The 23,497-nt window shown below is 41.3% G+C and overlaps 1 protein-coding gene across 1 annotated transcript in view; it reads left to right on the forward strand.

Annotated features, from left to right (window-relative positions):
- Impg2 (interphotoreceptor matrix proteoglycan 2) overlaps positions 1–23,497 on the forward strand; it is a 68,644-nt gene that overhangs the window by 13,965 nt on the left and 31,182 nt on the right. Inside the window, exons 4-10 of the mRNA XM_075954401.1 lie at positions 105–136; positions 231–254; positions 4,542–4,591; positions 5,878–5,945; positions 12,753–12,914; positions 18,017–18,075; positions 20,076–20,096. Coding sequence (XP_075810516.1) covers positions 105–136; positions 231–254; positions 4,542–4,591; positions 5,878–5,945; positions 12,753–12,914; positions 18,017–18,075; positions 20,076–20,096 — 416 coding nt within the window. The remainder of the gene's footprint in view (positions 1–104; positions 137–230; positions 255–4,541; positions 4,592–5,877; positions 5,946–12,752; positions 12,915–18,016; positions 18,076–20,075; positions 20,097–23,497) is intronic.

Raw genomic sequence — 23,497 nt, forward strand, 5'->3', positions numbered from 1 at the left:
GCTTTTGGCTCGTTAGGGCATTGGTGACCTCTGTGGAGTAGATCTTATTACCCACCGTGCAATCACTGCTATTAACTCAGCCATCGTGTCTTTGTTTTCTTCAGAAGCTGGCTTACACGAAGGAAGCTGCAAGCAGGTATGTCTTTCCTCCTCATCTGACGCCTGGCAACATAGGGGTGTCACATGAATGCCAACACTTACACTGCCGTTCCTTTTTTATGTCTTTTCAGCTCCTGCAAGCACCAGGCCTGTGGGTAAGTCCCAAATGCTGTTCCTCTGAGGCCATCTCCCTTCCCAGAGCACCACCATAGCCACCAGGCTCACTCACTGTCTGACTTTACCAGGAGCCGACTCGTTTCTTCCTGGATAATTCAATGGAAGTCTGCCTTCATGAGAATGACCTGCTGCTACTGAGCTTAGGGCTAACACCGACACTAAAAAGGTTTATCTTAGAGAGGGTTAGGTTGTTAGACGCTTGGTAGTTGTTTGGATTATTTTATTGACTTTATGAGTATGGTCTTGAAGGAAAACAGTACACCGTAGATTGATCTGTTAGTGTACTTCACGTCTGGTCCATTAGGCATAGGCCAGGATGATTTCTGGCTTCTAAGCAGCGGTTATGTAAAGCAGACTTCACAAGGTGAGGATAGTGACTGAAGTTTAAATTCCAGTCATCTTCAGAATATCAATAGTATACCAACATGTGGGAGACTACATAGTAAATCACTAGTAGGTTAAAAAATTAACTTAACATGCCAGGATCCAGACATCCAGCTTCCACAACAAAGTCAAGACATAGTTGGAATATATACACAGGAGTTTTTGAATAGAACACAGGCAGGCAGGAGGAGAGTGAACTTTGTGGCCTCATTTATCTGTCTCATGATGCCACAGAGTCTGTGTTAAGATTTGAGATTAGGCATTGTGGGGGACCTATTTTCCCTCTTGGCCTGTTGGCTATTAGTCTATTTGTGAAACTTCCATCCTAATGACAGAGCTGGAGAAACCATCTTCTTCACATCCACAATCTGCTGGACCCAAGGTGCCTTACTTTGCTTCTCTTCTTCGTTCTATTGCCCAGTGCACACACACTCTCTCGCTCCCTCCTCCCTCTCTTTTATTTTTGATTTTTAAAGTAATATGTCCTCTATTTTTTTAAAACATTAAAACATTTATTCTTTGAGAATTTCACTGATGTATCACGCATAGCTTGATCACATCCTCTTCCCACTTCTGCCTCCAGCTCTCCCTGAATCCCCTCCAGCACACCCCTTTCCAGCTCTTGTTCAGTTCCTCCCCGCTGTCCAGTTAGTGCTGCTCATATGCACATGGGTGTGCTATCTTCTGCAGGAGCGTGGGCAGCTGCTGATGGCCACACCCTCAAAGAAAAATGAATATCCCTCTCCCCACAGCCACCATCACTCTTGCTTTTTAGTTTCTCTTCTGTTTCCAATTACCTTTTTCTTTGCCTGTCTTCTCATAGTTCCCCAATTCCTACAACCAGTAAGCAGTTCTTTCAGTACAAAGTTTGCTAGTGGGTCTCTCTCTCTCTCACTGATCCACTTGCTGTGCAGCAGCCAAATAGCTTTCAGAATAAAAAAGTTAGACCGTGTCCCTCTTCTCTGCTAGACAAGTGACTAGCTACTTGCTGCTCTTCAAAGACCAAGATTAAGCTGCCTCACTCGAGTCTTCATAATCAGCCTGTGCTTAGCCCTCGAGATCAAGCTGTGTCTCCAAGTTATGGAGCATTTACTATATATATATATATATATATATATATATATATATATATATATATATATATATTTTAAAAAATATACAACAAATCAGTTTAAATAACTTTAGACAACCCAGCTGAGCAAGGAGTGCATTTTAGGATTTAAACCCACACCCATCTGAGTCTCAATATTCAGATTATAATCTCTGGTAAAATTACCTTTCACTCTGTAAAGTGTTTATTCTACTGTTTAATTGTCTCAGCAGCAACACACATCGGTCTACACTGGCACTGCACATGTTCACTGCACACACATCAGTCTATACTGGCACTGCACACACATCTGTCTACACTGGCACTGCACATACACATCCATCTACACTGGCACTACACACACATCTGTCTACACTGGCACTGCACATACACATCCATCTACACTGGCACTACACACACATCTGTCTACACTGGCACTGCACACACATAGGTCTACACTGGCACTGCACACACATCTGTCTACACTGGTACTGCACACACATAGGTCTACACTGGTACTGCACACACATCTGTCTACACTGGTACTGCACACACATCCATCTACACTGGCACTGCACATACATTGGTCTACACTGGTACTGCACACACATCTGTCTACACTGGCACTGCACATACACATCCATCTACACTGGCACTGCACAAACATCTGTCTACACTGGCACTGCACACACATAGGTCTACACTGGTACTGCACACACATCGGTCTACACTGGCACTGCACATACACATCCGTCTACACTGGCACTACACACAATCTGTCTACACTGGCACTGCACACACATAGGTCTACACTGGTACTGCACACACATCCATCTACACTGGCACTGCACATACATTGGTCTACACTGGTACTGCACACACATCGGTCTACACTGGCACTGCACATACACATCCGTCTACACTGGCACTACACACAATCTGCCTACACTGGCACTGCACACACATAGGTCTACACTGGCACTGCACACACATCCATCTACACTGGCACTGCACATGTTAGCATACACATTGCTCTCCTGCATTGAGCAGTTCGGACTGACTTTGGTGAATTTGCCTCCCAAATTATTACTATAGTAATAATTAATAATTACTAATCAGTTATTATTTCTGTCTGTGCACGAAGGTATTGCCTGTGGGTAACTGAGGGACCTCTTCAGGTTTGATTATGCTAATATGTATTCTAAATGCCTCTGAACCTCATTTTATTTTCCCTTCACATCCTGTAACCCAAGATGCCTCTTGATGGTTTCTGTTACCGAGGCCTTCCTGTACTTATCTAAATCACTTGTCCAGATGTCATATGACTTTAAGTTCTTCTAGTGATTACTCATTTAGTAAGTGATGTCAGGTAGAAATGTTCTAACCAACGAATAAGGATAGGTTTCGTATAATGATTTTAATAAGTTACTCTGTCAGATGGTGTTTTTAAAACTGGAATAATCTTTCTGGTGAGATACTTTAAAAATCAGTTTCTCTGATTTTCTATGTGTTCCTGAGGGTGTGGAGAACATGCCTCTGCTTTACCTTCAATCACAAATGTTTTATTACCATGGTTTATACTAATGTTCCTTCAAATCTTACACTGAGAGTTATGGTTGCAGGCAAGAACTCCCATACCTAGTTAATATGGTACTGGTGAGTGAGCACAGGGCTTCATGTGTGCTAGGCAAGCTCTCGACCAACTGAACTACATCCTTAACCCTATAAAAATACCCTTTTAAAGTTTTAGACATTGGAAAACGAAAGGGATATGGTAGGCAAGTTTTTAATCTTGTGAAGTTCTTCTTATTATCTTCCCATCCCTTTAATTGTAGAGATTAGGATCAAGGCTGGAGCCATAAACATGCTAGGCATATACTCTTCCATTGAACTGTGTTCTGAGCCTGGAGTTTAGATTCTCAAACAGACCCTTCTGTGATGCTGCAAATGCTCTTAATTGTCTTGTCTAATGTGATGGCCATTAGCCACATGTGAACACTGAATACCTGGAGTGTGGCCATTGGGAATAAGGAAAGTTTCTAGCTGTATAATATCACTTAATCTAACTGTCGAATGAGTGCAAGACTTCTATACCGATGATACATTCTAGAGGATTAAGCGGGTGGGGACAAAGATAACGTAGGCAACAGAATAGTTTCACATAATGATTTTACCTGGAGGAAAAAAAAATGGGCAATGAGCTATAACTAGGAAGGTTCTTTATATAGGATGGCTATGTTGATGAGGCATCAATAAATACAACATAAGTAAGTTATGAAGTTATAACTTTTTTTTTTTACTTTACAGCTTTGTATGTTGGCGTGGGAACCCTTATTTGGCTAAAGAATTCCTTTGGAAACCTGTCTTAGCTACGGTTTCTATTGTTGTGAAGAGACCCCATGACCTGCACCTCTTATAAAGGAAAATGTTTAATTGGGGTAGCTCACAGTTTCAGCGGTTTAGTTCATCATGATGGTGGAACATGGTAGCACACAGGCAGACATGGCGCTACTGAAGGAGCAGAGAGTTCTACATCTTGATCCATAGGCAGCAGGAGGCAAACTGTCTGCCACACTGAGTCTAAAAGGAGACCCCAAAGCCCACCCCCCCCCTACAGTGACATACTTCATCTTACAAGGCCACCCCTACTCCGACAAAACCGCACCTCCATACAGTGCCACTCTCTTTGGGGACCAGTTTCTTTCAAACCACCATAGAACCCAAGTTCCAAATTTTATAATACTTTCCCAGGTTTCTGTAATTTTAAATACCTGCATTTTTCCCCTTCTAGGCCTGAGTTGTCATCCCCGGTTCCTGCTGGTGATACCTCAACATTTACAGGTATGCTTTTTTGCTTTCATTCACCTTTATTTCCTAGCTATTGATGAGTTAAGACGGTTTTTTAAGCAAGTATAGGTTTTTGGCTCACATTTTATAAATATCAGTTCCCCCTCTATTTTTGTATTGCTCAAGAAAAAAATATTTTTTACTTGGTTCATGATATTATGCTGTGTGTACTTTAAGAGTCAGAAAATACCTTAAAACATGAGTGTGATGCATGAATTATTTTAAGACAGACACTTAGGTTGAAGGTAGAACCTTCAACTTTGTGTGACTGTTCCAGTACAAGGGTTTCCTGACACATCCGGGGGTGTAGAACATCCTTTAAGCTCTGTATTCTTTTTAAAGTTTAAAAGATTTTCATAATTTTTAATTTAGACTTTTTAAAATTTAATTTTGTTTCTTGTGTGTCTTTGTCTCTGTCTCTGTCTCTCTCTCTCGTGTGTGTGTGGTCTGTGTGTGTGTGTGTCTGTATGCAAAGTGTATGTATTGCCTGGGGAGGTCAGAGAGGGTATCGGACCAAGTGCAGTGTCAGATCCTCTGGAACTGGAGTTACAGGCTGTGTGATGTGGGTGTTAGGAACCAAACTAGGGTCCTCTGGATGAACAGGAAGTAATCTAACTGCTGATGCATCTCTCCAGTCCCAAGTTCTGTATTTCTTGTAAATTAGTCAGTCTCTTTCTCTCCCTGTTTCTTCCTGTCTCCTTTCTCACCACTCCTTCCCCATTCCTTTCTTCTTTTCTTCTCTTTCCTTCTTCTTTCTTTTTGCTAGGGATTGAACCCAAAGGCATTTTTCATACTAGGGAGGTACTCTACCAAAGGATACAGCCAAGCCTTTATTATTTTTAATAAAAAGTATAAACTTCTTTTTGTTAGAAATTTTGAGCAGATACAAAAATAGAATAGCATGATGCGGCTCCATTTTGATGGTTGTTAAATAATGGCCAAGCTACAGTTTCATAAGTCAAGCATATTTATGAACTTTGGTGCCTGTTTCCTTTGCTAACTAGATATCCCGAGAAATAGAGACTTTCTTTTTGTATCTTCATATCTATATTAGAGCCTGACACACTAAATAAACAAAAAACCTACTCGTTTAGTGAATCATAATTATTAAGATTCTAGGAAGCCTCTACAAATGTCTCTTGAGTTTATAACTAAAAAAACCCTCAGTATAAGAAAGCAAAGGACTTCTAAGAATGACTTTTGAAGTAAGTCTTTAATTCCTGATGTGAATTCTGGATTACTCAAGGACTAATGCCATGTGTGTTTTGTTCTCTGCTTAGGTACTGTTCCCAGTGCTTCGTATCCAGGGGTGGCCTCAGAGAGCAGTGTGGTGTCGCCAGAGGAGAGCGTAAGTCCAGCTCTGCTTTGTTGCTTTCTAACATGGAGGATGTGGGTTATTAACAGTGTTTATTCCATTTCTAGACTACACAGGACTTCACACAGTGCGTGGCTCTGAAAAATATTATGAATTCTAAATCCAGCAATTCAGATGTCTGATGTCCCTTGGAAGAGCTGAATAAGTCTGTCTAATTGGTAAATTTTTGATAGAGGATTTCTGAGAACCTCTCAGGCTGATAAACAAATGACCTTCTAGCCCTTAGCAGACTGGGCCTTAACATCCTTTGAGAGAAAGGAAATAGATTTTATTCGCTTTAAAATTCTGAAAGTGCTTGCGCCTTTTAAATGCACCCCCATCAACAGGAGCCTGTCTACTAAAGGCACCTAGAGATGAGGGTCCACTACCAAAGAGTACAGGGGGAATAAAGGAGTGTACCCTGCCCAGGCAGATGGAAGCAAATTATTGAAAGGTGTGTTCAGTTCTGGGTTGGGAGATGGCTCAGTAGAGGGAACACTAGAGATGCAGAAGTAAGAAATGAATTCAAATCCCCAGTGCCCACTTAGGAAGCCAGGCAGCCATCACGGTCCATCTGTATCACTCTCATCTACAACCACGCAGGCACGGCAGCCTGCTGTTTCACCCTCACAGAAAGCTAGACAGGCACAGAAGTCCTCGTGTATCATCACAGAAAGGCAGGCTGTCAGGGAGTCTGCCTGTATCACCCCAATAGAAAGCCAGACAGTCACACAGCCCGCCTGCATCACCCCCATAGAGAGCTAGGCAGCCTTGCAACCTGCTTGTATCTTCCACATAGAAAGGCAGGCAGCCTGACCTTATCACCCTCACAGAAAGGCAGGCAGCCACCGCAGCCCCCTGTATCCCAGAGCTGGCTCCTCAGCCAAAGCTGGCAGGCTAGAGTAACTGAATCTATGAGTCCTGGGTTTTGTGAAACACTCTCCCTCAGTGAGAGAAACGGTGAGCAGTTGAGGAAGGCACCTGCTGTCAACCTCTGGCTTCCCTGCACATGCACGTGCAGACCTGTGTACACACAGGCACATATCCCACACACGTCAGCACACACATACCACTGCGCGCGCACACACACACACACACACACACACACACACACACACACACACACACAACCATAACTTTTTCCCCCTTAAATTCTGAATTAAAAAAAAAACTTAAGGACTCATTGTATTGTGACTTATTTATTAAGGAGCAAATGATGAAGACATTCTTCAGAAAGGTGAGGTTTGGTTACCTTACATTCTTCCTTCTTAGTGTGGACATTATAACTGATGTGAAGTCAGGGGGAGGAGTTCCGTTTGCCTCCTTCTCTTCCTTGGTCAGTATTTATGTATTTTCCCTGAAGAAACATCTGTTCAGTTGCTCGGCTTGTTTAAAGTCAGACTATTTTGTCTTGTTGCTGTGGAGTTGCTTGAGCTCTTTATAAACTTTAAATATCGATCCATAATCAAATGTATGGAGTGCGGATATTTTCTCCTATTCTGCATGTTCTTTCTTTTTTTCTGCTTAATTTATTTTTATTTATTTATTTTTGGTTTTACATATTAGCCCCAGTTTCCCCTTCCTCCCCTTCTCCCGACCCCCTTCACTCCTCAGAGGAGGTAAGGCCTCCTTTGGAGAGTCAACAAAGTCTAGTATCCATATTGAGGCAGGACCAAGCCCTTCCTCCCTGTATCAAGGCTGAGCAAGGTATCCTACCATAGTGAATGAGCTCCCACAAGTCAGTTCATGCACCCAGGATAAGTCCTGGCCCCACTTCCAGTGGCCCTCCAATAGATAACTATCACCCACATTCAGAGAGCTTAGTTGGGTTCCATGCAAGAACCCCAGCTATCAGTCTGGACTCCATGAGCTCCCACTAGCTCAGGTCAGCTGTCTCTGTGGTTTTTCCAATCATGATCTTGACACCTCTTGCTCGTATGGTCTCTCCTCCCTCTCTTCAACTAAGTAAGCTCCAGGAGCTCAGCCCAGTGCTTGGCAGTAGTCAGTGCATCCTGTAGGTTGTTTCTTCGTTCTCATCATTGCTTACTTTGCTGTCTGGTAGCTCCTTTGTTGGATGTTAAGGCCATTAGTCTACATCTGTAGCCTGCACTTCAGGATCTCATAAAAACACTGGTCTATACAGATGTCTCCAATGGTTTTCTCCAAGTTTCTCCTAGGAGTTTCTTAGTCCAGGCTAGTTACATTAGGCTTTTGCCCAATTTTGAATTGATTTTATGCATGATGGAGTTTTGTTCTTTGGCATAATGACATGCAGTTTCCCCGAAACACTTTATTGATGCAGTTTTCTTTCTTATATGTTTTTGGGACTTGCCAAAATTCAAGTGGTCATAAAGGAATGGACTAATTTGTATTTGTTCCATGGGTTTATATGTTTGTTTTTGTGTTTGGTCCATGCTTTCTGATTATTGCACCTTTGTAGTTTGTTTCAAAGTTGGTCCTGTGACCCAATTTTTGTCTTTTTGCTCCAGACTTCTGTGGCTATTTAGGGTATTTTTTGATTCTGAAATTTTTTTATGGTTTTATGAAAAACACCAGTATTTTGATGGAGATTATATTAAGCCTGAAATTTCTTTAGGGAGTACAGAATTTTAGCAATATTAATTCTCATAGTCCATAAACATTGGATATTTTTCCTCGTTGTGTGTGCATCATCCTCTTTGGTGTTTTATAATTTCATTGTAGAGCTCCTTCACTTCCTTAAGTAAATATATTCCTAAGAATTTGAATTTTTGGTAACTGTTAAGAATGAGGCTGCCTTCTGCAACAAAGTTATTATTCGTTTTAAAGTACTGCTGGCTTTTGTTGGTTAATTTTGTAGACGGCAACTTTACTGACTTTGATTGTGAGCTCTAGCAGTTATTCTGCAGGTGTCTTCCATGTTTGTGCACACACATATAGCCACATCGTTTGTAAACGCACACCGTGTCTTAACTCCCCCTCCTCCAGCTTGGATTCCTTTCCTTTCCTTCCTTTGCTTCATTTCAGTGACGGAGACTTCCCATACTGTTAAATAACCTGCCCTTCTATATTATAGGTGTGGCTTTTTGCCTTAAAGCTCACAAATCAACCTCGGTTAGCTTCAGACTTCTTGCACTGCTTCCTTACCCTTCTCAGCTCTCATAGACTTGAAGAAAATTCAGGCCTTCTTCTGGATTAGACCGGGGAGAGGACGAGCAAGCTAGTGGGACAGTCAGAACACATGTGTCTAGTTAGTAAGTCTACTGGAAAGAGTCTCTTTATGTGGGTGTCACTCACGGTGCTGCAGAACTGCTGGAGTAACAACGCCAGTGACCTCAGGTTGTCACCGTATCAGACACAATGATGATAAAACATTTAGAATAATTTCAGATTCCCACAATATAGCCTAGACCCCTAATGTGAACACACGTTGTTAGATCAACGCCCCATGTGGACTCGCTTCACACTGCCTTCCATCTGTACAGACCCCGAGCCTGCAGAGTTCCAGAAAGCAGAGTACAGAAAAGACGAGTTACTTATTGTGTTTTGAGTTTGTTATATCTACTTAGTGTGAAGCATTATGTTTAATATAAATTCCGAGACTGTCTTAGCTATTACCTCTCATGAGCAGTTGTAAGCCTGACTGCCTCATTTCCCCACCAGGGGTCTTCATTTTATTTCAGTAACTTTTTTTTCTTTGTTGGAACTCAATGTTGTATCTATCCAGTTCTTTTCTCTTCTTCAGTTCTTCCTTCAATCTTTTCTAATGTTTTGTCAAATGTTTCCAGAGATTTAAGAACCCCTGCTATGGATTTGACTTTCAACAAGGACAGGGCTTCTAGTTGGTACTTTAACCTTTTGTGGTCTTTAAAATTACAGCTTATGCCATGAAGGAATAGTATCTGCTTCATGGAAGGTGACACCATCTATATGAAATTGTCTTTCTGGTGTCTTGTAATTTCTGTTTGAACATCTTGACATCTTGGTATCTTTGTTTCTGTTTTTTACTGTCTTAAATACCACCTAGGTTTTTAAAACATTAAAGCAATCAGCATTTTAGGTGTTCTTCAGAGTTAAGGTTACTAAGTATATTTTAAATAAAAATATTAGAAGTAGAAGTCTCTGTCCAGTTTACTCTGATGAAATTTAAAGATAAATTTATTTATTTATAAAAGACTTATTTATTAATTATGTATATGCAGTATTCTGTCTGCATATATGCCTGCACACCAGAAGAGGGCACCAGATCTCATTACAGATGGTTGTGAGCCACCATGTGGTTTCTGGGAATTGAACTCAGGACCTCTGGAAGAGCAGGCAGTGCTCCTAACTGCTGAGCCATCTCTCCAGCCTGATATATTTATTTTAAAAATTGTGTGTGTGTGTGTGTGTGTGTGAATTTGTATGTGTGTGCTTTACATTCATGTGTGTGAAGGGGCCTGTGGAGCAGAGCAATGCACCAGGTCCCCTGGGACTGGACTTACAAGTGGTTGTGAGTTGCTTCACATGGGTGCCAGGAACTAAACCCAGCCCTCTACAAGGTAGTAAATGCCCTTAGCTGCTGATCCATCTCTCCAACCCCAAGATGAAATTTAATAAACAGAAAGGCAGTCTGTATAAAACTCCACACACATAACAAGTTTTGTCATTAGTCGTCTCAACATTACTGAGCAGGAAATAGAAGGTTCTTTACTGGAAAAATACCCAAATGTAGTAAATGGTCATGTAATATTAGATTGCATTAATAAAAATATAAACTCTCTGTTAAGTAGGTGATAGTGCTACCATATCTTAATTAGAACTCATGTATGGATGCCACACTCTGAGGTAAATTTAAGGTCAGTGGAAATGTCAGGAGGAGAGGAGCCAGTGGCGAGTCAGAGGAAGTTTGATAGCTTCCTGGCATCTGTGAAAGGCCCTCTGTGATTGTAGTTTTCTTGTGAGCCAGAGCACACAACCTTTATCAATAATGGAACTTATAGGGAGGCAGTTTGGGTTTACTTTCCCAACTTTGGCAGCGTTTTGAAAGCTTGCGAGCCTGCTCTGAAAAGCATGTCTGTTTCTGACGGCAGCTCTTTAAGTGGAGAGGGGCAGCCTTTTTGCAGGGATGTCGTGGAGAGAATTCAGTCACCAGAGGGAATGGGGGTGATCGTCAAGGTTCTTTCCTGTTCTGAAACTTGATAGGCTTCTGATAGCCATCAGATGAAAGGTGTACAGGGCAAAGGAAAGACCACACCCGGTGTGTCTAGTCTCAGCCAGGCCATGGGCTCGCTCAGCATCTTCAGGCTGCTTGTGCACCCTCCCCATGTTTCTGTATGTACAGTGGAGGCACTCGCCTTGAATGGGCTCATTTAAATGCACTGCATACAGCAACTATTACTGTAGTGTTCTAGTAGTAATGCTAGAATTCCCTCATTCCTTCTAGATTTATTAAGTAAACTTGTGAAAGAAACTATTGATACCTTCATTTATTCAGTCCTTGATTCATATGAGTAGACTTATAGTTTGTTATTTGTGTTATAATTCAATATTAATTTTTTTGCCCATGTTATATCAGCTTTGGCCACTGGAATTATTTTCTTTTCTTTTTTTCTTTTTGAGATGGCATCTTGGGTCTTCACTCTGTAGCTCTTGTAACTCACTATGAGGCCCAGGCTGATCTTGAACTGTTGGTGTTTGTCCAGCCTCACTCAGCCTTCTGATTGTGGGAATATAGACGCACACTACCACACCAGCTTCTGATTGTGTGTGTGTGTATGTGTGTGTGTGTGTGTGTGTGTGTGATTTCTGTGATTGAACCCAGGGTCTTGAACATGCTAGTCAAATGCTAGACTTACGTTTTAATATCACAGAATGGAGCACAAAATTTGTCGTGGTTTTGATCAACGGCAATTATTGTTTAAGGAATGACCTGTTTTTAAGCTGGTGTAGTATCATTACAGAATATTCCCAGTTATCAGAAAAGATTATTGTTCTGTTTCCTTTTCTCTAATACATATTTATATGCCCAGATTTTCTTCATGTTGCTTTTGTTAGAATAGTACATTGTGATTAATTTAATACAGAAATAAACATGAGAATTCAGCCATATTGTATTAAGCCAGACATTCAGGAATTTACAGAAGTATAAACAATGTCACTTTCCCACTATTTTCAGCTTTATAGTATGTGTTGTTGACTTTTGCATGAAATTTGCTTACTCTGCTATTATTATTATATTTGAGACAGGGTGTCCCTATGCAGCCTTGGCTGGCTTGAAGCTCACCATGTAGACCAGGCTGTCCTTGAACTCAGAGTGATCTACCTGCCTCTGCCTCTCAGTGTTGGAGCTAAAAGCATGTACCACTATACTCAACTACACTGTTGTTTTTAAATGAATTAGTATATGTTTTTCAAATTTATCTTTTGAATGAAAAGTTTGTTGGTAAATATTTAGAGTTACAATACTTATCAATAAAACTTTCCTGAGTTGCTGAGTTATTTTCAAAGTCTAAATGGATTTTTGAATCAAAATATTTGAGAACTATCTCTGTAAGCCATGTTTTGATGAAATTATAGAATGTTCAACTATTTTCTTACTCATCTTGATAGTTTCCTATGGAAATATGCTTGCTCTTCCTCATCAATGTGTGCTGAAACAATATACAATTGTATAGTGATTATAACATTCATGTATATCCTAAAAGTTATTCAATTTATTGTAAAAATTAAATACTACATAAAAAGTTATCATTAAATGTATCTGGAACACTGAGGGTAATCAGTAAATATTTATTGACTGAATAAATAAATACGGATATTTATTATTCTTTCTAAATCCAGATCAGCAATGAAATTGAGGAGGTGACAGAGGGGCCCACACAGCCTGCTGTGGAACAGATAGCTGAATTCAGCATCCACCTTCTGGGGGAGCAATACAGCGAAGAGCTGCGGGACCCCGCCAGTGCCCTCTACCGGCTCCTTGTTGAAGAGTTTATTTCAGAGGTGGGTGATTTTTCTTTTTAATGTTTTTAAAGAAACTTTTATTTATTTATTTAAACTTGTGCATTATGGGAAACAAACATCACCATGCAGGTGGTTTATTTGACTGGTTAACATGATTGTTTGTTGGGGATTAAGTTTTTCTTTTTTTTGGTTTTTTTCGAGACAGTAAAGGTAAGATGAGAACTCAAGCTGAGCATCTGCTGGGTTCTTAGGGTTCAGAAAATGTTGGGAAATGTTCAGAGAAAGGTCAGCTCTCTCACAGAAACCTCTTTCTGCCCGTTAACAAGCAAATGCTCTTTGCAACTCAGTGCAGCAGAGGATGCGCGGGCTCTGTGCTTTAATTTCGACTCGTCAATGTCTGGAGGAATGGATGTCTCTGAATAGCTATGTGCTGCTTATCTTTTTCCTGGAGAGAACATTAGCTTTAATTTTTAAAATTTCATCTTTATTCTTTTGTTTGGACACTTTTAAGTAGTTAACTCACAGGTACAAGTGTGCAAAGTTGAGAAGCACCAGAGGGATGTGGAAAGTAAATCCCTCTGTCTTCTGGCTCTGGTGAGAGGGTTTTTTTTTAAGGGGATTTTCTAAATAACCATGTGCTAAACCGTGCTGTTACTTACCTTGGGAAAGAATTCTGGATAGAGCTTGAACTCAGAATTCTTCCATTACACATCAGCCAATACCCTTCTAGAGTGTCTTTGTTCTTCTGTAGCATCGCCTTGGGTGCCATCTGCTCATCTATGTGATGACCGGGCACACCATTTCTTCCTGTTTGTTTCTTTTCCATCTCTACTTGATTGACTTCTTCTTGACCAAGTTTGTTAATTCCATTACCTTGGCTTAATTTCCTTCCCCGGTCATTGTATCCAGATGAGAAACAAAAATATGCGTCTGTCAGCCAAATAGCATCATTGCAGCCTTCAGACATGGGGAGGAGGCTAGGCCAGACGATTCTTTTCCTAAGTGTGCGGCCAAGTTGCAAGGCTGTATGGTATGCGGGAGAAATGTCAGCCAGGCCAGTGGCCACCTGGCATCAGATCTGTCTTGAGTTGGCTGTCTGGTCTTCCTGCCTGGATTAAGGAGTCTTTAACCAGCTTCAGTGTTTCAGTAAACAACTGCAGAAGTGACTGGAGATTTAGAGAAAAAGCTAATAAACACTCTGAAAGGTGTCCCCTCAGTAACGACTTTATGAAATATGTGGCCATTGAGCTGAGGTAGTTTGACGGTGATGAATGGTCTGGGCCAACCATGAGCAACCCCTTCTCCTTCTGATTAGCCTCTGTACCACCTTCACCTTCTGACCTGGAGTGACATGTGCTCTGACGACTATTTCTTTGTGTGGAAGGTTGTGTGTGTGTGTGTGTGCTCATGCACGTGTGTGTGCATTTGTGTTCTTGTACACGTATATGGCTCAACCTGCATGTGGAGGTCAGAGGACAGCCTCAGTATTTGGTTCTTGCTTTATGCCTTGTTTAGACAGGGTCCCTGTTGTTTGCTGATGTGTGTATCAGGCTATCTGGCATGCTAGCTCCCAGGCATCCTCCTGTCTCTACCTCCTGTCTGAAGCACTGGGATCACAGATGCTCTTCATGGCATCTGGCCTTATGTCAGTTTCTAGGAATTTGAATCCAGACCTTCACACTTGCATGGCAAACCCTTCACCCATTGGGCCATCCTTCCAGCCTCCATTTGCCTTTCAAAGTGGTCCTTCCTTGTTTCCTGTACAGAGACTCCTTCAGAAACTATGAGTTTCTCCATTTCAAATGTACTATGAGGCAGGAGAAAAAGGAAAGGGCAGTATAGTTCAATGGGCAAATGTGAACGGCAGCATTAGAGATAAGCTGACTGGCAAGTAACTTCTGAGCCAGCCATCCTCCAATTCTTCATTCTTCAAACAGGATCTTCAGTAAACCAAGATTAAAAAAAATCCACAGCCTGACATTATGAGGGACTGGTTAAAAGCTTTTCTGTGATCCTGGCCAAGTGAGTGCCATCTTAGTGTCTCAGTTCTGTCATTTATAAAATCAGGGTAGTATGTATGTCTTGGTGGTACTTCAAAGATTAGAAGTAGAGTTCCTGAGCCCCAGATAGAGCAGTTGCTCAGTAAGTTGTACCTGTTCCTAATATGGGTGCTGACAAAATGAAATGATTTCTTGCAGTGAATCTCTGTGCAGTAGCTAACTGTATGCTGTGACTTAGAACACCTGTATATGTTTGGACCCAATCCCAGGCCTGGGCCCCCTTGGTAATAATGGCATTGTGCAGTTGATGGGATGCTTTCAGCTCCATTCATTTTAATGTTCAAAGGCGGATATGGTGGAAGTCAGGGCAGTCTTAGTTCCAAGAGGAAAGCTGATGCTCATTCAGTTGACCAGCAAATGCATGACCTTAGACTTCTGATTCTTGTTGTTGTTTTTATCCCAGATCTACTATTTGTTCTTTGCTCTTTGACTCTTTTGGGGCCCACCATCCAGCTCCCAAATAAATCACAGAGAGGCTTATTGCTTTCTTATGAATGCCTCGCTTTAGCTTGCCTTGTTTCTAGCCAGCTTTTCTAACTCAAACTATCCCATCTACCTTTTGCCTCTGGGCCTTTTCCTTTTCTTACTTCTCTACGTCTTGCTTTCACTCTTACTCTGTGGCTGCTATGTCATCCTCTTCTTGTTTTCTTACTCCTCCTTTTCTTTTTTAAATATTATATATATTTATATGTGATATATAAATACACATATTATTTTATTTTTATTTTTTCATTGCATTTTTCCTTATTTTCTTTTTAAAATTTATTTAATTTTATTTTTTTATTTGTTTATTAAAGATTTCTGCCTCCTCCCCTCCATCACCTCCCATATCCCTCCCCCTTCCCCAATCAAGTCCCCCTCCCTCATCAGCCCCAAGAGCAGTCAGGGTTCCCTGCCCTGTGCGAAGTCCAAGGACCTCCCACCTCCTTCCAGATCTAGTAAGGTGAGCATCCAAACTGCCTAGGCTCCCACAAAGCCAGTATGTGCAGTAGGATCAAAACCCAGTGTCATTGTTCTTGACTTCTCAGCAGTCCTCATTGTCTGCTATGTTCAGACAGTCCGGTTTTATCCCATGCTTTTTCAGACCCAGGCCAGCTGGCCTTGGTGAGTTCCTGATAGAACATCCCCAATGTCTCAATATGTGGGTGCACCCCTCGCAGTCCTGAGTTCCTTGCTCGTGCTCTCTCTCCTTGTGCTCCTGATTTGGACCTTGGGATTTAAGTCTGGTGTTCCAATTTGGGTCTCTGTCCCTGTCTGCTTTCATCGCCTGATGAAAGTTAATCTCCAGGAGGATGACTCTATGTCTTTCTTTGGGTTCACCTTCTTATTTAGCTTCTCTAGGATCACTAATTATAGGCTCAATGTCCTTTATTTATGGCTAGAAACCAAATATGAGTGAGTACATCCCATGTTCCTCTTTTTGGGTCTGGCTTACCTCACTCAGGACAGTGTTTTCTATTTCCATCCATTTGCATGCAAAATTCAAGAAGTCCTTGTTTTTTACTGCTGAGTAGCACTCTAATATGTATATATTCCATACTTTCTTCATTCATTCTTCCATTGAAGGGCATCTAGGTTGCTTCCAGGTTCTGGCTATTACAAACAATGCTGCTATGAACATAAATGAGCATATACTTTTGTTGTATGATAGGGCATCTCAGAGACAGAGACCCACATGGAGCACCGGACAGAAATCTCAAGGTCCAAATCAGGAGCAGAAGGAGAGAGAGCACGAGCAAGGAACTCAGGACCGCAGGGGTGCACCCACACACTGAGACAATGGGGATGTCCTATTGGGAACTCACCAAGGCCAGCTGGCCTGGGTCTGAAAAAGCCTGGGATAAAACCGGACTCGCTGAACATAGTGGACAATGAGGACTACTGAGAACTCAAGAACAATGGCAATGGGTTTCTGATCCAACTGCACGTACTGGCTTTGTGGGAGCCTAGGCAGTTTGGATGCTCACCTTACTAGACCTGGATGGAGGTGGGTGGTCCTTGGACTTCCCACAGGGCAGGGAACCCTGATTGCTCTTTGGGCTGACGAGGGAGGGGAACTTGATTGGGGGAGGGGGAGGGAAATGGGAGGCGGTGGCGGGGAAGAGACAGAAATCTTTAATAAATAAATAAATTAAACAAAACAAAACCAAACAAGAAGATCTGCAGTGAACCATGATTCCAAATAGTTTTATTCCCCTGATTTAGTGAGGCTGTGGTTAAAAGCAGCTCTCCAGAGAAGTCTATAAAGTTCCCTAACATTTCCATTTTTCTTGTGTTTGCCCTATCCATCTGGTGAGCCACCTTTGGAATTATTATGGATTAAATATTAAATTTTGTTTAAATACATATTTTTTATATAATTAGATTATTTTTACATTCCCAGTGTGATATTCTTTTCCTTTCTTCAGTTGCTGAGCTTGTATGGACAGATGTGGCTGCATTTTAAAGACTTGGTATTGAAACCAGCTCTCACGGATGTGACACTCATATATTGATACTTTAGCCAGCGGAGTTATCTGACCATTGCTTCTGCATCTATTCTGTAACGACCAGTCTGTTGGGGATAACTCGGGCCTTGTAGACTTTTGTTGACTGCTGAGTGTATTTCTAGTTCTCTTGTGATGTGGGGACAGGAAGCAGACTCTCAGACACATTCACACTCAGAGAAAACAGACACTTGACTCTGCCAGGGTGCCTGCTGGGGCCAGATTTCCAGTTGGAATAATAACATTTAAAAATGCTGTTATACAAATACTATTATAGCTTCTTTTGAAATGGATGTTTTTTTCTTAATGTTTCACACAAAGGAGGAAAATGTTGCTTTAACTAATAAGACGTATGCTTTTTTAGGTTACAAAAATAAAATCAAGGCACACTGAAGTCATGAAAGCTAAAATGCAAAAGAGATGATGATAATATTGCAGTAAACATCATTTTCTAACATTCTAATCTTCGATCTATGTGGATGAGCTCTGATAATTGTCAGACACAAGAATACTTTTTCTTCTGTTCTTCAAAGCGTTGAAATATTCTTTCGCATAGTCTACATAGTTATCTTCTTTATATTTGTGTTCTGAACAGGTTGGAAACGCATTCACAGGGTTGCCAGGATACAAGGACATGCGTGTTCTTGAATTCAGGTAAAGAGATGTACTCTAATAACGCGAGTGTGCCGTGCTGCTCTTTGTCTGAATGGACTAGCCTGGTGTTCCCCACACAGATTCTAACAGCACATGAATGGAGTGCTGCAATAATGTTACTTCTGGTGAATTAATTAATACTAGTTTTGTGCAAGTGAAACTGAGTTAATGAGAGTCAAAGTAATGTATCCATGGAGATGTAGCTCGGTCTGAGGCTGGACTATAGTAAGAACCTAGGCTTTGTTTAGACCAGCTATACAGTTCTCATTAGGCACTGGACCCTGTAGTCAGACTAGAAGTGACTTCAGGCTTTCTCTGAAGCTTCTCAGTGTTGTAGTGAGGTAACTGTCAATCCTCAGGGCAGACACTTCCAACCCTCCTTTTCCGGAGGGACAAACAGGTTAAAGGAATCAACTAGCCTACTGTGGACAAGCAGCTCTCACTGAGGGTGGAGGAGAGACTTTGAAATGAAGTAGCTCATATTCCAGGGCTTTCTCTTTACCTCCACGTGAGAGTCTTCTATTTGGGAGCTGGGCAATTGCTTTTGCCTGGATGTTGGATACGGGGACACAAGTTGGGGCTGTGCTTCATGTTCTCAGCAGTACTTGCGCTGGCAGCAATCACAGCAAGTATTTATGTAGCACTTATAGTGTGCCTGTGTGTGTGTGTATGCACACGTGTTTCTCTCTCTCTCTCTCTCTCTCTCTCTCTCTCTGTGTGTGTGTGTGTGTGTGTATGGTGCCCAGTTTCCTTCTGTAAAGAAACCAGAACAGAGAAAATTGAAATCACTAACCCAAGGGCACATAACTACCTAGTTCAGGGAGGCAATGCCTGCTGCACTATCTACTTGACCTTATGCCACAACAGCCCTTCCAGCTGAGCACTGCAGCACCTCCACATGGCCAGAATGACGATCACACTCATATGATAGCCTGTGGCACACATGACCTCTAGAGTCATTTTGTCTAGCTTGTCTGCCGGGAATGCTGCCTGTGCACCTTGGGCTGATGGTTTTGAGTGGAGTACTTGATCTCAACTTTTCCTCTGAATAAAATAAATTCATCTATGAGTACCACTTTAAAAATGCTTCTGCAATACTTTGGGGAAATTAACGATGTCTTTGTTCTTTAGTCTCTTCACATGCAAGGTGGATATTAGCAGTCCTTAATGAATCTTCATGAGGATTAAGTGAACTAATTTTTGAAAAGCGCTTAGTACAGTTTTAGTTGTAGGAGATGTTCTATTTTTTTTTAATTTTTGTTATTTTGTGTATATGGGTGTTTTACCTGCGTGTAACTATATACTGCATGTGTGCAGCCCCCACCCCCAGAGGCTAGAAGAGGATATAGGATCCCCAGGGACTAGAGTTACAGCATGTGAGCTGCCATGTGGGTGCTGGGGATCCAATATGGGTCCTCTGGAAGAGCAGCCAGTACTCTTCCAGAACTGCTAAGCATCTTTCCAGACCAAGGTCATCTGTTTGATGCATGTTTTATAAAATAAACAAAGACTAAACACCATGCAATGTACCGGAGGCTAGCTGGTCAGACCTTTACCAATGGTCTTAGTACAAGTGCTCTTAACTACAGAGCCATCTCTCCAGCCTGCCAGTCCTGATTTTAATACCAGCAATTGAAATCTTCTGATGATCTGCCAGTAAGTTGATTTACAGAGATGAATCACACACTTAAGAAGTATTTTTAGGGTAAGTTAAAAAAAAAACCTGTAAAATCCTTGGCTTTAAGATGACTTCTTTTTTTCTTCACCTTCATTTCCTTTTGTTTTTTGAGACACAATCTTTCTATGTAGGCCTGACTGTCTTGGAACTTAGCATGTAGACCAACAGGCTAGCCTCAAGCTCCCTTTCTGTTTTAACTTCTAGCACAGTGTAGATCTGATTTGGTTACGTATTTTCCTTAAGAAGACATTTCAAATAACAATGAATGATGTGACAATTACAAAGATAATTGAACTCTAACCGATACTTTTGTTATTTCCAGGTCTCCTCAGGAAAATGGCAGGTAAAAGTCCCTGGTATTTTTGGTATTTCTGTGTTGTCCACTGTTAGTATCTAGTGCTAGGGCACAGAAGAGCACAGCTCAGGTCTCTGGTCTCTCCTAGTCTCATTGTGCTACTCCTTATAGGCCAGAAGTGGGCAAGCTACAAAGAGCCATGATAAACATTTTAACCTTTGAAGGCCATAGAGTCCCTATTGCAACTTCTCATGCCATAGACACAGGAGATACATTGTTAACTAGAGAGGACAGCTGTTCCCCAGTGAAGCTTTATTTGGTCACTGTCTGTGGTGGTACACACCCATAATCTTAGTTCTTAGACCCGAGGCAGGCTGATTGCCAATTCAAAACCAGCCTGGGTTGCATAGTGAAATTCTCTGTCCACAAAAAAAAAAAAAAACTTGCCAAGACAAAAATCATTTTTTCAAAAAAATAATTTAAGTGATTTTTATTTTATGAACGGTGATTGATGTTTTGCCTGTATGTATATCTATGTGAGGGTGTCACATCCCCTGGAACTGGAGTTACAGACAGTTATAAGCTGCCATGTGGGTGCTGGGGAATTGAATCTGGGTCCTCTGGAAGAGCAGCCAATGTTCTTAACTGCTGAGCCATCTCTCCAGCCCAATGAAAACCATTTTATGAACACTGAAATGGGAGTTCCAGAGACATTAGGCTGAAGTTCACTCATAGGCTAGGACTGAGAGCTGACTGACTATTTTAAATAAGTTAATTTAAAATAAGAAAAAAACACATTAGCAAACACGCTTTCAAGTCCTCTGTGCTATTCAATCAAATGAACTTTAAGGTGCATTTGATGAAGGTGGTATTATTGAACTTGATGATAGCTTATTTGTAAAGATAGTTGTTCTTGAAATTTTAGGAAGCACAATGCAAAGACACAATCAGTCACCCCTTTTTTGAAAGTTACTGGTTTTGTCCATGGATTCTTAATTTACTTCTCTTAAAAGTCTGGTAACTACAAATGGAGTCCGGGAAGCAAATTCGTGGCTAACTATAGCAGTGTTCAGCGATTACAGAAATGTTTCTTCATTGCAGTCAGCTCGGCATCTTTGTCTTCCATACCTGTGTATCTGTGTATTCAGATACTGCTTATGAAAACACTATAGAGCAGAATTCAAAAACAAAGATATTGTAGTGAATGTATACAGGCCTTTTTGGGTTGTCATTATGCCCCAGATAGCATTTACATTGAGAAGCATTCTAGAGAGGATTTAAAATATTGGTTCTCAATCTAACCTACAGGGGTCACATGCCAGATATTTACATTATGGTTCATAGCAGTAGCAAGACTACAGTTATGAAGCAGCAATGAAATAATTTTATGGTTAGAGTCACTACAACATGAGGAGTTGTATTAAAAGGTTGCATTAGGAAGCTTGAGGACTACTGTTTTTAATTTTTTAAACAGTTTTTTTTAAAATTTTACATACCAACCCCAATTTCCCCTTCCTCTCCTCCTACCAGTCTCCCCACCTTCTTTCTCACCCTATCTACTCCTTGGAGAGGGTAGGACCTCCCATGGGCAGTCAACAAAATCTGTCATATCACTTGAGGCAGGAACAAGGCCCTTCCCTTTGTATCTAGGATGAACAAGGTATCCCTTCATAGGGAATGGGCTCCAAAAAGCCAGTTCATGCACCAGGGATAAGTCGCATGTCCACTGCCAGTGACCCCCAAAATTTCCCAAGCTACACAACTGTCACCTACATTCAGAGGGCCTAGTTTGGTCCCCAGCTGTCAGCACGAAGTCAGTGAGCTCCCACTAGCATGGGTGAGCTGTTTCTGTGGGTGTCCCCATCACAGTCTTGACCCCTCTGCTCACATTATCACTCCTACCTCTCTCTGACTGGACTCTAGGGAGCTTTGTATCAGCTTCCATCAGTTACTGGATGAAGGTTCTATGATGACAATTAAGGTCATCAATCTGCTTAGAGGGGAAGGCCAATTCAGGCACCCTCTCCACTATTGCTTAGATTCTTTTTTTCTTTTTATTCTTTTTACTAATTTTATGGAGCCCTACATTTTTCTCTGCTCCCCTCCTTCTCTACCCTCCCCTTCAACCCTCTCCCATGGTCCCCATGCTCCAAATTTACTCAGGAGATCTTGTCCTTTTCTACTTGCCATGTAGATTAGATCCCTGTATGTCTCTCTTAGGGTCTTCATTGTTGTCTAAGCTCTCTGGGATTGTGAATTGTAGGCTAGTTTTCTTTGATTTATGTCTAAAAGCTACTTATGAGTCAGTATATATGATCTTTGTCTTTCTGGGTCTTGGTTACCTCACTTGATATGATGTTTTCTAGATCCATCCATTTGCCTGCAAATTTCAAGGTGTCATTATTTGTTTCTGCTGTGTAGTACTCCATTATGTAAATGTACCATATTTTCCTTATCCATTCTTTGGTCGAGGGGCATTTAGGTTGTTTCCAGGTTCTGGCTATGTCAAACAAAGCTGCTATGAACATACTTGAGCACGTGTCCTTGTGGTATGATTGAACATCCTTTGGATATATACCTAAAAGTGGTACTGTAGGGTCTTGAGAAAGGTTGTTTCCTAATTTTCTGAGAAATCGCCATACTGATATCCAAAGGGGCCGTACCAGCTTGCACTCCCACTAGCAATGCAGAAGTGTTCCCTGTACCCCACAACCTTTCCAGCATAAGTTGTCATCAGTGTTTTTGGTTTGGCCATTCTTTCAGGTGTCAGATGGAGTCTCAGAGTTGTTTTGATTTGTATTTCTCTGATGACTAAGGATGTTGAACATTTCCTTAAATGTCTTTCAGCCATTTTAGATTCCTCTGTTGAGAGTTCTCTGTTTAGAAGTGTACTCCATTATTTTATTGGATGATTTGTTCTTTTGATGACCAATTTCTTGAGTTCTTTGTATATTTTGGAGATCAGACTTATGTCAGATGTGGGGTTAGTGAAGATCTTTTCCCATTCTGTAAGCTATTGTTTTGTCTTGTTGACCATATCCTTTGCTTTACAGAAGCTTTTCAATTTTAGGAGGTCCCATTTGTTAATTGTTTCTCTTAGTGTCTGTGCTACTGGGGCATTTAGGAAGTGGTCTCCTGTGCCAATGCATTCAAGTGTACTCCTCACCTTCTCTTCTGTGAGGTTCAATGTAGCTGGCTTTATGTTGAGATCTTTGATCCATTTGGACTTGAGTTTTGTGCATGGTAATAGATATGGATCTATTTTTATTTTTCTACATACAGTTATGTCACATTGCTTAGAATCTTAACCAGGGTCATCCTTGTGGATTCCTGAGACTTTTCCTAGTGCCAAGTTTCTTGCTAACCTGAAGTAAGTTGAAAGATGCATGCAGTGTGTATTCCACTGCATTTAAGGTGCTTGAATATTATGGGATTTGGTGTGCATGGAT

The sequence above is a fragment of the Microtus pennsylvanicus genome, chromosome 1 (assembly GCF_037038515.1).
Source record: "Microtus pennsylvanicus isolate mMicPen1 chromosome 1, mMicPen1.hap1, whole genome shotgun sequence".
NCBI classification, from domain to species: domain Eukaryota; kingdom Metazoa; phylum Chordata; class Mammalia; order Rodentia; family Cricetidae; genus Microtus; species Microtus pennsylvanicus.